This window comes from Alligator sinensis, unplaced genomic scaffold (assembly GCF_000455745.1).
Source record: "Alligator sinensis unplaced genomic scaffold, ASM45574v1 scaffold550_1, whole genome shotgun sequence".
Classification (NCBI taxonomy): Eukaryota; Metazoa; Chordata; order Crocodylia; family Alligatoridae; genus Alligator; species Alligator sinensis.
The window spans coordinates 356,287-372,175 of NW_005841980.1; the positions used below are offsets into that span (position 1 = coordinate 356,287).

General features: G+C 48.6%; 1 protein-coding gene across 8 annotated transcripts in view; it reads right to left on the reverse strand.

Moving 5' to 3' along the window:
* The window catches only part of SGCD (sarcoglycan delta), a 405,818-nt gene that overhangs the window by 150,989 nt on the left and 238,940 nt on the right, over positions 1 to 15,889 (reverse strand). For 7 of the 8 annotated variants that reach the window (XM_006021126.2, XM_025200974.1, XM_025200975.1 and 4 more), the window contains one exon: positions 2,394 to 2,579. In XM_006021126.2, the coding sequence (XP_006021188.1) occupies positions 2,394 to 2,579 (186 nt within the window). Of the gene's footprint in view, positions 1 to 2,393; positions 2,580 to 9,951; positions 10,258 to 15,889 lie in introns of those variants that run through there. The other variant, XM_025200976.1, reaches the window with a different exon arrangement.

The window sequence follows — 15,889 nt, forward strand, 5'->3', positions numbered from 1 at the left end:
AGTCTGACAAACACAGAGTCCTCCTGTGTTATTGCCCAGCACTTGGCACATGCAGCATGGCTTACTGGCTTCAAGGGTCCATAGGATCGGGGCAAAATAGAAGGGGGAATCCCAAATGGTGCCAGCTTTTGGACCAGATCCACCTCAAGCAGCTGGGAACTGAACTGGCCCCACAAAGACATTCACCCGAACTGACCTCTTTCCTCCGAGACCGATTCGTTCGCTTGGGGGAACAGATGAAGGCTCAGCTTGGGCTGTAATTCCTGGGAGCAAAAATAAAACCTGAAGGCAATGTGCCCGCAGCAACACATAATTCCCCGGCATTAATGGCTTCGTGTCTTCCCCTAACTACCAGCGTGTCACCGCTGGGACATTAGGTGGATGGGCGTTTAATTTCACAACATGATTCAAAATAATCTCCTTATACCTGGGTATGTATTTCACAAACCCAATATAAAGGTGCTCCCTTTGCAGGCTTCAGTATTTTTAAGTTAGTGCTGTTATCCCCACAGACTGTTTACTGCCTACAAACTTACAGCATGGGAAGGTGAATTAAGTAGAAACCCACAAGGATGGAGTTTACGCCCCGGACCGGTACCCACGTGGGTCGCACAGAGTATCTGGCACTTTATGGGGAGTCAGGCTTTGCCCGACGTGTGACGTGTCCACCAGGCTGAGAAGCAAAGGTTTAAGCGATAGCTTTTGCAGATCATCTTGTCCCCCAAAAAGCTGCCGAAGAGCTCAGCTGAGCTGGAGAGCTGCAGGGAGCGGGCGGCTCCCTGAAAGATGCCTGGACTTTGGGAGAGCGCTTTGCAGACAGCTTGTAGGGAGCAGCGCTGCAACACTAGGTGTTTAGCACACCACTATCCCAGCATACCTGTGATGCAATGAACTACTGCACTGAGCAGTTAAAACTGGCGCTAACCCCATTCAGGTATATAACCAGCCTGGTAAAGCTTTAATCGCTCAAATGTGACCCACTCTTCGGTGAGCTACTGATAATAGCTTATTTCTTGCAGATCATTGCTTTAAAATCTCTTGCTCCCAAGGTGCACTTACATTTCCCGAGTATTACTGCTCACTGTATATCTGTCCCAGGACAGCTGTTGGAGACTATGACTTCCATAAGTTCTGATAGCATAATAGTTTGCTGATTGGATGCAGTAAATTACTGATTATTACTCAACCTCCCACAGACTATTAGTGAGATAATATAGGTGAGGGACCTGGACACAGGATGTGTTACCCGCCTCCGCATAACTTACTCGAGTCCCTTGTAAAGGTACCGTGGGAAACATGAGAGGTAAAGCTACACTGGTATAAGTTACACTGGTATAGATGCCGTGTGTCTGCTTCTATCCCAGGCTAGCTGTTTGCTCAATTCAAACAGACTATTACTAGTTCCCCGCTGCCTAATGGCCTCTTCTGGCAGCTACTCTAGAAAAGCCGATTATCTGCCTGCTGCAGGCACTCCCCAAGCCAATGCAGGTGACTTTGGTATTAAAAAGGTGTGTGCCTTGGCCCTAGGTCTGATCAGGCTCACCAAGAGCTAGGCACCATTTAATAGCCTCAAAAAGAGAACTGAAGTGGTGCACGGGGCTTGTGCAGCTGCTCTGGGTCCGGCGGGGGGACCCCGCCTCTGTGTAATCTCTCTCCCATTAAAGGTCTTTTTCCACTCGTTTGCAGGGGGAGTTAGACTGGACCCAATGAGGGAGCTCCAATCAGCGAGGAACGGATGCTTAAAGTAATGACAGGAGACACGTTTGCAAACCAAGGCTGAAGATAAGAATATCCTCAGCTAATTTTCATGTAAAGAGCATGCACCGTGCTGCCAGACTCTTATGAAGTTATTGCAACTCTCCCAACCTCAGGTGTGACAAAGCCCCCTGGTAATCACGCAACAGCTTTCATTTAAAACGAGAAGGCAAAAGGAGCTTCTTGCCTTTGTGGTCATGGGGGATGTGATAAAACACATAAGATCTTAGCCCACAAGAGGCTGAAAAGTGATAATGTGCAAAAAACCGTGCAAAAAACAAACCCAAAAGCAATTCCCTAATTTTTGAACGTTATCATTTTTAAGCCAGTCTTATCATTTTCTGGGGAACTGATGCATGGTTTTTGAATGCCTGGGGCTTGTAACACCGCGCACAGCCTTGGGAGTCCTTCTCCTGATGAAGGAGATTATACATTTCGTGGACATTAGGGCTGGACGGGACCTTGACCCTGCGAGATCATTGGGTCCTGCCCCCAGAAGATGACTGGGTATCTTCGTGGCTCGGCCCTGTAACATGCAAGTTTGGGAACTGGAGCACCACAGTCCTCTCAGCTCCCGGGAGAAAACTCCAGTCCCTCTCCCATCATGCAAAGCCTTTTTTTGGAAACCCCGTACTTACGATGGTGAAGTTCATAACCTTGAGAATCCAGATGGTCATGGCCAGGTTCACCAGGATTAAAATCATGAGGAGGAGCACGAAGAAATAGAGACATCTCTTCCTCCAGCCATAAATCCCCACTTTGTAAACCTGCGGTCCTTCCGAGCTCTGCATGGCGCTCCGGTGCGCGTACTGTTCCTGAGGCATCTGAAACAAATGCATGGAGATGAGCATGTACATTAAGCTGCAGGGCAAATCAGATGATGAGAATTGCCTAAGGGCTTGTGTCTATACTTCTCAGAGCAGCCTTTAACTCCAGAAATTACCAGCTGGTCAGTGTCTCTTCCCGCAGCTTCTTTCTGCATTGTTTTTCCTAGGGCTTATTTTACATAGTAATAAATCATCACAGTTTATATACATCTCGCTCTCTCATACACACACACACACACACTTACACACACGTACACATATATATATGCACACATATACTTATATACACATACATATATATGCACATACACGTGCATACATGTGTGCACACATACACACATACATGCATACAGGTGTGCACACATACATATACATATACACATACAGATATATGCACACATGCACACATACATGCATACATGTGTGCACACATATATACATATACACACATACAGATATATGCACACATGCACACATACATGCATACATGTGTGCACACGTATATACATATACACACATACAGATATATGCACACATGCACATACATACATGCATACATGTGTGCACACATATATACATATACACACATACAGATATATGCACACATACATGCATACATGTGTGCACACATATATACATATACATACATACAGATATATGCACACATATATTAACACATACATATACACACATACAGATATATGCACACATGCACACACATATATTAGCACATACATACACATATACACACAGATATAGGCACACATGCACACTCACATATATGCATACATATATATGCACATACATATACATATACAAAAATACAGATATAGGCACACATGCACACTCACATATATGCATACATATAGATGCACACACACATATATATATACACACGCACGCACGCACACACACGCACAGTAGAAGGTTTCCCATGGAGACTGTTTTCCAATGACTCTGTTAACAGCTCCAGGTTTTCTGCAAGGCAGGCACTCCAGGGCCCCTAAAAATCCTGAGGGTAAAATTTTGCATGCGTTTGGTAAAAGAAGTTGAGTTCAGCAGTTTGTTTTGAAGGTGCAGTATGACTTCTCAGAGGCTTTAATTCAAATAAAAAATAAGTCTCAAATAAAATTATTCCTTGTGGCTTTGAAGAAAGGGGGAGGGTAATGGCTCTGAGTTCTTTCCGTCGTTCCACTGAAGAGTCTTAAAATGGAAAGTTCTCCATCTGTACAACTCAAATCAAACCAGCACATCACCAGTGTGAGATTTACACTGAATCACCGGCACCAAGTATGTGGGGGCCCAAGGGCCCTGGTGCCCCTTGGGAAGAGGACTGTCAGGGCCCAAACCTGAAGAAAAACGTAATATTTCTATAATATTTTATATTGTAAAAGATGGATTCAGTTATGTTAAGCGTGCTGGATATAAGGTGATGTGTATAGGAACAAATGACTGAGGCGCTGAGCTGTTACCAGGGATCCATGTTTTCCGTTTGCTGCGGAAAAACACAGATTTTTTTCCTTTAACAGAGAAAAACATGGGAAACAATGGATTTCCCCTTGCAGGCTGGCATGCTGCTAGCCTGCAAGGGGTTGCTTGGGGCTGGGGGCACTGGGGAGGGCAATCAAATACAGGAAGCCCCATGCACATGTGCATGCACACATGTGCATGGCAGCCAAGCAGCAGTGGAGAGCAGCTCCCTGCAGGTAAGTCAATGGGGATGGGGGGGAGGGGGCACAGGCAATATGTCAGGGGGGAGGCACAGGTGACACAGTAGAGAGGAGTGGGAGTGTGGGCAAGGCGAAGCGGCAAGCGGAGCACGCACCCCTGAGATTTCTGTGCCCACAGCAGGGCACAGGGCTGCAGCTGGGTTGGACCAGCCCTGGGAAGAAGCTACCTCCATGGTCCAGCGGACAGTACCCTGTGCAGGAGGGAGCACCGTAAGTACGGGGTTTCCAAAAAGGCTGCCATGGCTGCCTACCTTTGAATGGGACATGATGTCTCTCATGGTATGTCCACAGGACACAGTGCAGCACCATGCAGGGATACCCCCGATATCTCTGTGCTGCACCATGTAGTGCTGTGTCAGTGCCCACAGGGCTTTCCCATGCACATGGAAGAAGTGTTGCACAACTACAGCTCCCCCTCCCGTTTCCCTTCGCATGTCTTGCCTCCTAGACAGGAAGGACCCCCCAGGACACAGGGGATGTAGGGGTTGCTGCTGCAGGAAGAGCCCCACAACTGTGTTCATGCTTGCGCATGTGTAGGCACACGCAGTTGGGCTGCTCCCCATTGCACCCACATCACAGCCGGTCACAAGCTGGGCCCTGAATAATCCAACTGCAGAGAAAGCACCATGACTGCCGCACGTGACCACAGCCCCACACTTCCCCATTTGTTTTGCGACAGTTTGTGTATTGGGTTTTACACACTGGGGTGAATATTATTGGATTCATTGGGTCGGATAACTCATTTCTTGACTTGGAGATTATTACAAAATAACTTTCATATCAAGGATTCAATTATTTCTGGCATGTCAATGTTTTAACTATATTTTTAATAATAAAACTGTATATAGTTAAGTGTACACTCATTGGGCTGTCTCTATAGGGAAATGGAGGGATCCGCGTGTAGGGCGGTGACGTCCCTCCCTCAGCACCCTAGCCTGTCATCACTTCCTGTCCATTTATTTGGGAGGGCACACTCTCGGTGTACCTGGGTTACATTTGGATGTTTCCAAAACCCAGGCAGACAAAGCCTTGGCTGGGATGATGGAGTTGGGGCTGGTCCTGCTTGGAGCAGGGGGTTGGCCCGGATGTGACCTCCTGAGCTCCCTCCAGCCCTCGTTTTCGATTATTCTGTTTCACGAAAGGGTCTGGTTTCAGCATCCCCGGTCAAATGCTCCCTCTGGCCTTTCTGCATCCCATTCCACATGTGAGCCAGCCTGGGGGCTGTCATACTGAAAATGAATGACAACTGCATCTCCCACCCTTCCGAACCACACGCTACATCTGGCCAATCCAGGAACCAGATGTGGCACCCCGTGCACCACCTGCTTTCAAACAGGCATGGATTTCTGTACCTATTGCAAGAGCAAACTCCTGCTCAGTTTTTATTCTGTGATCAAACCTCATGTCCACCTGGAGAAAAAGTTTTGCAGACACAAAAAAGATTTCTGTGAGAGCTGGACATAGCCACACTGAGCCTGAATCCAAACAAAACCCGATTTTGAGAATTTCTCCAATTCAAGGCACACGGTATATGTACAGTGCTACAATAAGCAGCGACATATCAAGGGAAGTACTGCTCATACCTGGTGAGAGTGTCCCAGGGCTTGGCCTAATTTATAACACGCTCCTAACACGGAATGCTATATATTTTAGACATGGCTATAAAACATGGTACTCACATGATCACCGTGTACTACACCATGTAACCATGTATATAGAGCAGCTTCTAACTTGCATTTTTTTGTGCACTGCAAGTAATAAAATGATCAGGTCTCCAATTCTCTTAAGGGAAAAGAAATAATGATAGACACAGAGGGCTGAGGGCTGTTAAACAAGTGAGTTCAATGAAAAGCTTTTCAAGGCAGCTCGAAAAGAAGCAAGATACATCTGCTATCAATAATCAGCTTTCCGTGGGAGAGAAAAGCACGTTTGTTATAATTTACATCTGGGCCATTTCTTCTTACTAAAACATTAAAAAGGAATCAGCAGAAAATTAAGCACCAGGAGACAGCACTAGCTAGAAAGAACCTTTTATTGGTCTCTTTTGGCAGAGGTCTTCCTTTTTAAATGCACAATACAGACTGGAGAGGGAGAATTCAGGAAGAGGAGCTGGGGGGTGCTGGAAGAGAAAATACTGTAGGTGTGGCTATCAAACTGCATCGGTGGGCCTAGCACAAGTGGCAAGGATAGGAAAGCAATGCATGCCTTGATCAAGCCATATTTAAAGTGCCCACCATTCCCTAAACTGTGGTATTAGTCCCTTGCAGAATTAGACAGCCATTCCTACATTTATAGCCCTATTTAAAAAAAAAACAACAGAAATGCAGCCATTGCACTTTAAAACTTTCCAGTTTGAACTCATTGAAGCTGACTGAACCCATAAGCACGTCCTACCTCACCAGCGGTACTCCTCTCTTAGAGTCCTGCACCCTCGATCAAGCGTTTCTCAACCGCAGGGTGCCACGCAACATTAGCACCGTCACGTGTTCAAACACGATTCACAAGATGAACCCAGAGCTTTCAAATAGGAATCCCCAGTGTCAAAACGGCTTTGCTTGTTGTGGTCTTTCAGGCCAAGTCAAGACAGTTCAAAAGCCCGAGGCTGAATCGATTCAATCTTCGCAGGTTAGTCTAAACCCCGTAGATTGAACCCATAAGCAAGTGAACAGACATTCATTTCTGATTCTGGAAATGCAGCCACATGCCTGCAGTGGCCCAGGCCAGAAGCTGGGAGGCGCTAGAGCACGCCTCCTTGCCGGGCTGGAGCAGCCAGTTTGGCCAAGCCTAGCCTACCCACCCTGCACGGGGTGGGGGAGGTTTGCAGGGGAGGCTCAAAGCATCCTGGGATGCTGGGGGACTGTGCATTAACTTGACCCTAAAGGGGACCTGGGACAGAAGTTCAATAGACTGATTTAACCTAAATCAGTTCAGTCTGATACTACATCCATCCAGGTTTACCTTAAAGCAGTTTTGGCCACTTTGAAAGCAGTTTACGCGCGCTGAACTGCTGTTGCGTTCCAGATTTGAACCGGTTTCCCATCACTTATACGGGTTGATGTGTAACTTCTGTCCCTAGCCTCTGCGTTTTCTGCAGCAGAATTGCTCTTCTATATTTTGTCATCAAAAAACGAGGGCAAGCGAAGAGCTGGCATTTTCCGAGGAGCGCCTCAAATCTAAGCAAGCTGAGATCCTCTGCCCTAGATAATTCATGTACCAGGTGCAGCAAACAGGACTCGCTCCAGGTCTCATGCATGCCACACGGGCCTTTCCGCTGGCTTCCGCGGGTTGGGAATCACTCCCTTCACGAGGGAGTTTTGATCTACTCCTCGAAGGCCACGGGGACAGTCGTGCTACGATTCCTCCTAGACCCCTCTGCCAGCCAGGCCTCAGCATCTGGAGATGCTTTTCAAAACATCTGCATGGCCCAAGGGGACAGGAAAGCAGACTCGCTGGAGAGGCATCACACTTGAAAAGCAGCAAACAGCCACCAGCTTCCATAATTATCCCACGTCCCAAGACATCCCGGGAATCCCCGTCACGCATCTGCCTTCATCCAGCCCAAAGCAGAAGCTTGCTGATTTTCTCTTCCACGCGGCTCGAGGCTGCAACAGGATGGTCCCCGCTGCATGGGATGAAAGGGGGATGCATTGACAGGGCAGGAGAAGCGTGGGCTTCCCGGGGAAATGCCAATGTCAGATGATTTCCTGCGGGTCCTCAAGCTTTGAGGGCTGTCACTGCGGTGGGTGAGGGGTGGAGGACATTCCCATACAAGAGGGTTTCTCTCCCTTTGCTCCTGGACTTCGTTGGGAAGGACCTGCTTGCCTATGGACCGTGACGAAGCTCGGGGCTAGCAGCATCTCTTCTGCCCCAGCTTGTAGGTGCCGCGCTGGATGTCCCGGCATGACATGATCCCAGCCCTGCACTGGGCTTTACCTCCAAAAAGGGCTGAAATCAAACACTGCAGAAGCCGGGCTGTTTTGCTTCCATAATTGGGATGGATTTGCTTGCTGTGGAGGGAGGGCAGCGGAGCCGATGCATGCTCTGAAAGGAGCGGGCAGGGTCCGGACCCTCGGCCCTGCCTTCATGCTCATCCCCAACTCAATGCAGGAGTGGTTTGGGGTATGGGGAGGGCTGGGGGTAGGCAGCCTGCTCCCCTTCAGAGCCCAGTGCCCTGACCCATCTCTGGGCTTGCTTGCACAGACGTGTGTCTGCCCCAAATGGAGCAGAGGCTGGGGCTGAAAACCCGGACTGGTTTCCCAGGCCCTGCGTGACCTACGGACTGGGCCCCCCGTTCCTTGCAAAGTGGGTGAAACACCTCCTGGAACAAGCCATCTACCCCCCAGCCCCCATCTGACCCCTCAAACCCCTTCTCCCCCGGGGTATTTCCTCCTAATATTGCCCCACAGACTGAGCTCACCAAGCCTCTACTTTTCTCTTGCTCTAAGAGACCCTTTCATCTCTCCCCTTGATCCTTCCCCCCTTACGAAAGGCATGTTACACCCCCTGCCCCCCCATATCCATCCTAACCCCAGTCAAACCCCTGGTCATCCTTAAACCCCCAAGCCTGGATAAGAAGCACGGTCAAGGCAGCATGTGCACCCATCCGAGGGGGGCTATCCCCCTGGCACTTCCACACACACTGGCAAACACCCTCGTTTGCAAACCACAGCCCTCCACATCAGAGGTTGCCATCAGCCTCTCAAACTGCAACCAAGAAGGCAAGAAAGTAAATCTATAAACCCAGCAGCGCTTTTTTCCGAAAAAGGAGAAACCTAAATATTTCTTAGTTATTTAGGGAACAAAGCGCAGAGGAGTTGCAGCGAGGACAGCCGCCGAGTCGAACTTCCTGGCTGTGGCTGTGTTGGGTCTCGTGTGCCGTCCCCGTCCCCTTCTGCTGATATTTGACAGCTACAAAACCATATGCTCGAAAGAACAACAATTGCACAAAAGCTGCAAAGCAAAGGCTGCGCTAGAATTCAATCCTGTCTTAAAAATCTCGCTGTAGGACTTGCCGAATCCGTATTGGGGGTGGGGGGTATTAAGCAATAGCCCGAAGCAGGTAAACCAACCAACTTCAGTCCCACGTAATGGATGTAAACACAATGCTACGCTGCATATTCATTTGTTCCAGCTGCATAAGGCAATGCATAATACTGACTGACTGAAGAGGAGCCACGCTACTTTGCTCTTGTTTCTCGGTACAGAGCCAAATGCCGTTACCCCTGGAAAGGGTCCTGGGCTGATACACCCACTTCCACAGACAAACGAAGCGCGGAGGGGTTTGAGGGTGCCACGGCAACGTGCCACGGTGAGAATGGATGGGGCTGACCCATTCCCCTTGAAGTCGAGTTCAAGAGAAGCCAGCACCCCACGCTAAGCAAGCTTCTTCGGCAAAAAATGCCACTGCACATTGCAAACTTCTTGTGCCACGGCGAGAATGGATGTGGCTGACCCATTCCCCTTGAAGTCGAGTTCAGAGAAGCCAGCACCCCACGCTAAGCAAGCTTCTTCGGCAAAAAATGCCACTGCACATTGCAAACTTCTTCCTGTCTGCAGAAAGCAAACAGCTTCCCCAGCAGCCGCGCAGAGGAGCAGCAAAGCAGATCCAGTGCCCGGAGAAAGAAAAACGTGCTCCTTACCTCTTCTGCAGGGGCTGGGTGAAAACCCCTCCGCCGGTGGGGCGCGCGGGAGGGTGCAGGGCTGCCTTCAGAGCAGCACGGGGCCTAGGCTGCGTTCATAAGCTGCCCCTGTCAGATTTTCCAGCAGCGACTTGCAGCCAAGTCCCTGCCCATGCCTGAAGAATTTCCTGAGCAGCATTCCCGGTCTCTTTCTAACTGCTTTGAAACCACGCTCTGTCTCGACTTCAATAAGGCTTTGTCAGGCCAAGTTGCAGCTACTGGTTTGGCTCCAGAGAGCAATTGAAAACACATGTGTTTTGCCTTAAAGAGCCCCCCACCACTCCCCGCAAGCACGCTCCTGCCCGAAGCCCACGGAGACTGCACGGCTTGTGTTTGCAGCTAGAAAGCAAGTCATCTCTGCACCGAGAGGGTATTTTCTTCACCAACTTTCCTCGCGGCGCAGATGGCTCCCTGTTCCCCACGAATATCCCGGGACCTGGGCTGAATGGAGTCGGCAGGCTGTTTGCGAAGCCCCACGAAGCATGGAAATATAGGAGTTAACATTTCCAATTCACCATCGCCGCCCCCCCTTACCTTTGCCTCTCCTGAAATTTCAACTGCGAGAAAAGAAAGCATATTTTTAGCATCTCTAGGCTCAGTTCAGTGCATCAGAACTGCACCCTAATCTTATTATACACTCCTGTAGCTGCTTAGACTAAAAATAATACAATTATTTTGGAGTACTTTCACTCCTCTCTGCTCCCAAGCTGTCCTAAGCCCGGAAAAAATATATTTAAAGCACCTTGCATCTCCTTCCCACAGTAATGAACATTGCTTTGGCCTTGGCTTAAGGGAGGGGGAAAAACAGACAAACTGCTCTGCCTTTCATAACCAGAACGGGTCCAGTTCTTCGTACCTGTAATCATCTCCAGATGACACCACGGGCCGGGCTAACGAGCACGCGTGCTGCAGCTGTGGGTACCCTGGGACCGACTCCTGCCCGAGAAGCGGAGCCGGGGGCGATGGAGAAACATGCATGGATGTCCCCTGATCCACCACAGTTGAGTTCCACCAAAGATGAAACACAGCAGCAGAGTTGTCAAGGTAACAATATAGAAAAGAGACAGTTTAAAGAGAGAGAGAGTTATATCCCCCCCCCTCCCTCCCCATGTGCTATTTCCAAATAATACACGTGGTTTTTCTCCAATCTATTCTTGTCTGCAGAGGCGCCTAACCCAGGTGCGTGTTTATAGGAGACGAGCATCGTCGGAGCAATTTGATTCAAAGTCTGGAGTCAATGGAAAGCCCGTCTATTTTAGCTGGTTTGGGTTTGGACCCGCAGCGAGAACTCACCTACGACTCAAGAGGTGAGAGATGTGCCCTTGACATGTTGTGGGCAGAGTTGAGCAAAGCCCTCGCCAGAGTTACACGCGTGAAGGGCTCACACCGTCTCATCTCCTCCCCCTGCTCTCCCAGCACTGGGTCCTGCACCCCTTGGCTTTAGCGGGGTTGCAACATCGCTTGCAGCCAAATGACCCCTGTAGACACGGGGATCCCAAGAGAAGGCCGCAGAGCCTGGTCCCTTGCGAGATACGATTTGATCTGGGTCACAATGCAACAATCCCGCCGGTGACCACAGGTGAGGGCAGTTCATTGTGCATTTGCACAGCTGGAATTTGAACGAAAGCCTCTTGGCTCCAGCTCTGGCGAAAGGAGCTCCACAACTGTCTGCCATGGAAACAACACTCTCGTTTTTCAGGGCCTCCAGCCAACAGCGAATGAAACCGTCACTGCCTGTGAAACCCTCAGAGCCTCTTCTCATAAACAAATGGAAACAGAGCAATTCGAGTGCAGATTCACGTGAGAGAGCTCGTCGGATCTGCAGGAACCGCGGGCGCTTGCAGAGTCAACTGCGAGACGCGGCTGCTCCTCACCACCTTCCCGAGCCCTCGGTACCCCCCAACGCACGTCTGAGTACGGTGCCGTCAGCGGAACGACACATTCGCTGAGAGTTAAGCAAGTTCATACGTGTGTTGCTAGGTCAGGACTTTAGCTAGCGGCCAGGATCTGTGGTGCCAATGTTCGAGCTGCTTATTGCAGGAGGACCCTGTACCTATCGTGTTACTAGTAGTGATCCATTTCGAATCCTAGCACCAGCCTCATTCCTTCCTAAACTGGACATGATCTTTTCCCATTATATTATGGAATTTATCATTATGGAATTTTTTTCTATGAATCAATAGCATGCTGGTAAGCACAGACACGGAGGCCTGATATGTTAATATTGCTTTTTTTCCCCCATTGGTATAATGAGTAGGCCAAGTCTATAAACATTTACATTAAAGCCGTCGTGCATCGCACCAACCTCACTGGTACTTAAGGGTGCCTTAATGTAAACTGCATTACTGCCTAACTATTTTGTCAAAACAATTGTTGGAGCAAAGCCATTTTGCCTGAGTTGTATTCATCCCTTCTCATTCATGCATGGTGTTCTGCAGTGTTTTCAGGCATTAATCCTGCAGGTTAAATGCACTTCTTTTTATATTATTGAGACATCATGTTACTGCCAATGCTACCTAAACTATATGAACTGTGCAAGCATAAACTTGGGTTTATATTGACATAATTACCTGCCAAACTACCCTTATTTACCAGTGCTGACACGATTATGAGGACTCAAAGAACAATGGAGCCCTTTCGCAATATCAAATATATTTATATATTTCCCCTACTCTTGAAGCCAGGGATCAGAATATGTCAAGACTGTTTGGTTCAGCCAATCCTTCCTACAAGGCAATTCAAGGGAGCTGTGGCTGCCAACTCTCTGGCAGTGATTTAATCCTGGTTGTTCCCAAGTTATTTTTCTCCTGCAGCAGCCATTTTTATGCTGGGAGAAAAAGCCTGAACATCTGTACCCTCATGGTTTCTCCTGGGAGAGCAGCAACTCTCCCAGGAGAACATGAACATCTGTATGAGGCCACTGATATCTCCATATGTCGTCCCCAGTCCTGGATGTGACCGACAAGGCACAAGATGCTGCCACCTATATCCATGTTGGGGAGTATCATGCTCTATATATAGGGCCACTGATTCCATGGAGGTTTTGATGTCAGTCAGACTATTTGCGTATTAAGACACTAAACCCAAGATTTACTAGATCACAGACCACAATAAGGTTACAATGCCATGAAAAGAGGTATCAATAGACAACTTTTCCCTAAAGATTTTATTTTTTTCTTCAGTTAAGCTTGACCTGTGGTTTGACTCACAGCAGCCTCTGGGAGTAGTTGACAGCAGTTCCTCAATACGTGCCCTTGATATATAAATACACATGATTAATTCAGCTTAATGGATAATACCTATTTGCATACCAGCAAAACCCCCCACAAGGCTCTCATGCTGTGCACATTTCAGCGAGTGGGATTTCCAGCGCCTCGACACAACAGTTCAAACCCCTTCGTGAGGAAGCCACAAGTCAACAGATGCGCAGAAAGCACCTGCACATGTGCGACAGCACACACACACGCACACCTGGAGTGGAGAAGGAATCAGCATGCAATTTTTAATTTCGGAATGAGATAATTAAGCCATCTCTGGCTTTCTCCTTCCTTGGCGTGCTTCTAAGCGTCAGCCCAGAAAACTATTCTGAAATACAAGAAAGCGGGGGGGGGGGGCCATTTTTTGCACCTCTCAAAACCCTTCACATAAAAATAATCCACCCAATTAGTATTACTAGTTTGGGGCTGGTTGCAGATTTGTTTCAGCTATTCGTACTGGATCTATGAATGAACGTAAGAGCGAAGGCAAGACTTAAGCAAATGCAGCCTCTTTAAACGTTGAGGCGAAGCAAACGCGGAGCTGTCTGGTGAGTTAACTGTTTGGGTCAGGGACAGCAAATGGGCTCTTACAAGGCGTCTCAGAGGAATTCAATCATTCAGAGAGGGGAGGGGGATCTTGGATCAGAAAGGCTCGAGTTAAACTGCAGAGAAGTTTTTGCACTGAGCCTGACCAACCTCAGATATTTCCAGCGGGAAAAATAAGCCGCCGCACCTTCAAAAATAGACCTGCTGCTGTATTTTCTTTGGATAAGGCTAACATTGCTGCATTGCCAGAAGTTATAAATACAGCCTGTGATAGGATTGAGATGGGAGGCCTTTTGTTCCCTACAATTTAACAGAAGAAGAAGGTACATAAAGGCTTTTGCTTGTGAGCTGCTGAACACTGGCCCGATTCTAGCAAGCAAAGCCATCGGTTACAGCCCTAACTTTAAAGCATGTGAACAGCATCACTGAAACAGGGGATGAATCTGAACAGAAGTCTCGGCCCTGCTATCCCACCCGCAGGCTATTTAGGATTTGCATTTTGCCCTTTGTACCTACATGGAGCTGGTAGGCAGCAGCCTGCCTGTTAAAAAGGGACGGCATAAATAAAGATGGTACTGCAGTATCGAGCATCTGAAAAGCAAGAGCAACTGGGCTAGGCGTCCGAGTTCATCCAGCCGTGCGTGTGGCTCCTGTAACGTGGATTAAATTGAAGTGGCTGCCGGTGAACAGAGCAGGAAGGAGCAAAAATTGAAGCTATAAGAGATGCCATATTCTGGCTTCGGTAACGCCTTGCTAACTCCGCTGACCTCAGCTTTGGTACTGGAGCCCACTGGTTGATAGATGGGTCAGAAACAGGCCCCGTCCACAGAGACGGGAGCATTTGAGACAACAAGGCAAAAACAAACCTGAAAGGTACAAATGGGCCCATCTCTGAACTGAGACGAGGTAGCAGATTATCTCCTGGGGGCTAGCCCCGGACCACGAGATCGGCGCCATCCTCCCAGCTCCCAGCTGCTAGGTTGACAGAGATGTAGCACCTTGGCACTTGGCCTTTGGGGAATTAGCAGGTCCTGGTGATTACTACACACCTGCTGCTAAATGCCTGGATGTGAGAAAGGACCCCGCTGTCAGCCAAGTAGCTGGGGAGAGTGAGAAAGCCAATGGAGGAGGCAATACTTTTATTTTTCACTCTCTCTTTGCATTGAGAGCAGTGGGGGCAGGATGCAGATTTGGAGCTGGCTTCACCCGCTGCGATAATGAGTGGAACAACGCTTGACATAGCTCGTGCCAACTTGAAATGCTCGGGTTTGAGGGCTCGGTGCTTCCACGTGTCAGCACTTCCCGGGTCCACGAGTGCCCTGAACTCATTTGCAGCCGAGAGCTGAACTAATCAGCCCAGCGCAACTCTCTGCCTCCGGTTTGCACCGGAGCCGCGCTGGTGCCTGCCCCTCCCAACAGCAGGCAATACAACCCAGCCCCACCAACCCCTAGTTTGCAATTAGCCTGATGATTTCCATCATTTGCAGGCTCTTCTCAGAAATAATTTAAGGAGTACGAGGCCAGCGGAGCTTGTTATTAGGTAAAATGGAAAGCACTCCTTTTCATTTCTCTGGCAACGCGAACATAATTACCCTGAATCATTCTCAAACTATGCGGGCTGTAATTTTCGAGGCAATATTACCATTACAGAGTCCTGCTCTGAGAGATGGCCTGGACCAGTCTTCTGATCCAGAAGAGATTTACCAATAATAAGCAACGACTTCATTTCCACAGGCTGGAGTCACTTTGTTTAACCAGAACGCGTGTGCGCGCACACAGACACGTCACATTTTCCCCAGCCCCCGCCTTCCCTCTTAGCTGGGCTGGTATAATAACTACAAAAAAAAAAAAAAAATGCTGGAGTTTAATATTATACAGATGTAAGAGCAAATCTGCGGTTGGCAAAGCCAATAATTATGCATCTATTACAGTCTTAATGGTGCCCAAATTTATTACCCTTATCTGCGCAGCCCCGGCCTTTGCTCATTTCGAAATCAGGTTAAATGCACACAGCTGCTCTACAAGCCTCATTCAGACACAGGCTGCCCCAATGACAAAAAATCTTCACCTTGGCCTGCCATAATCATCTTCCAGGG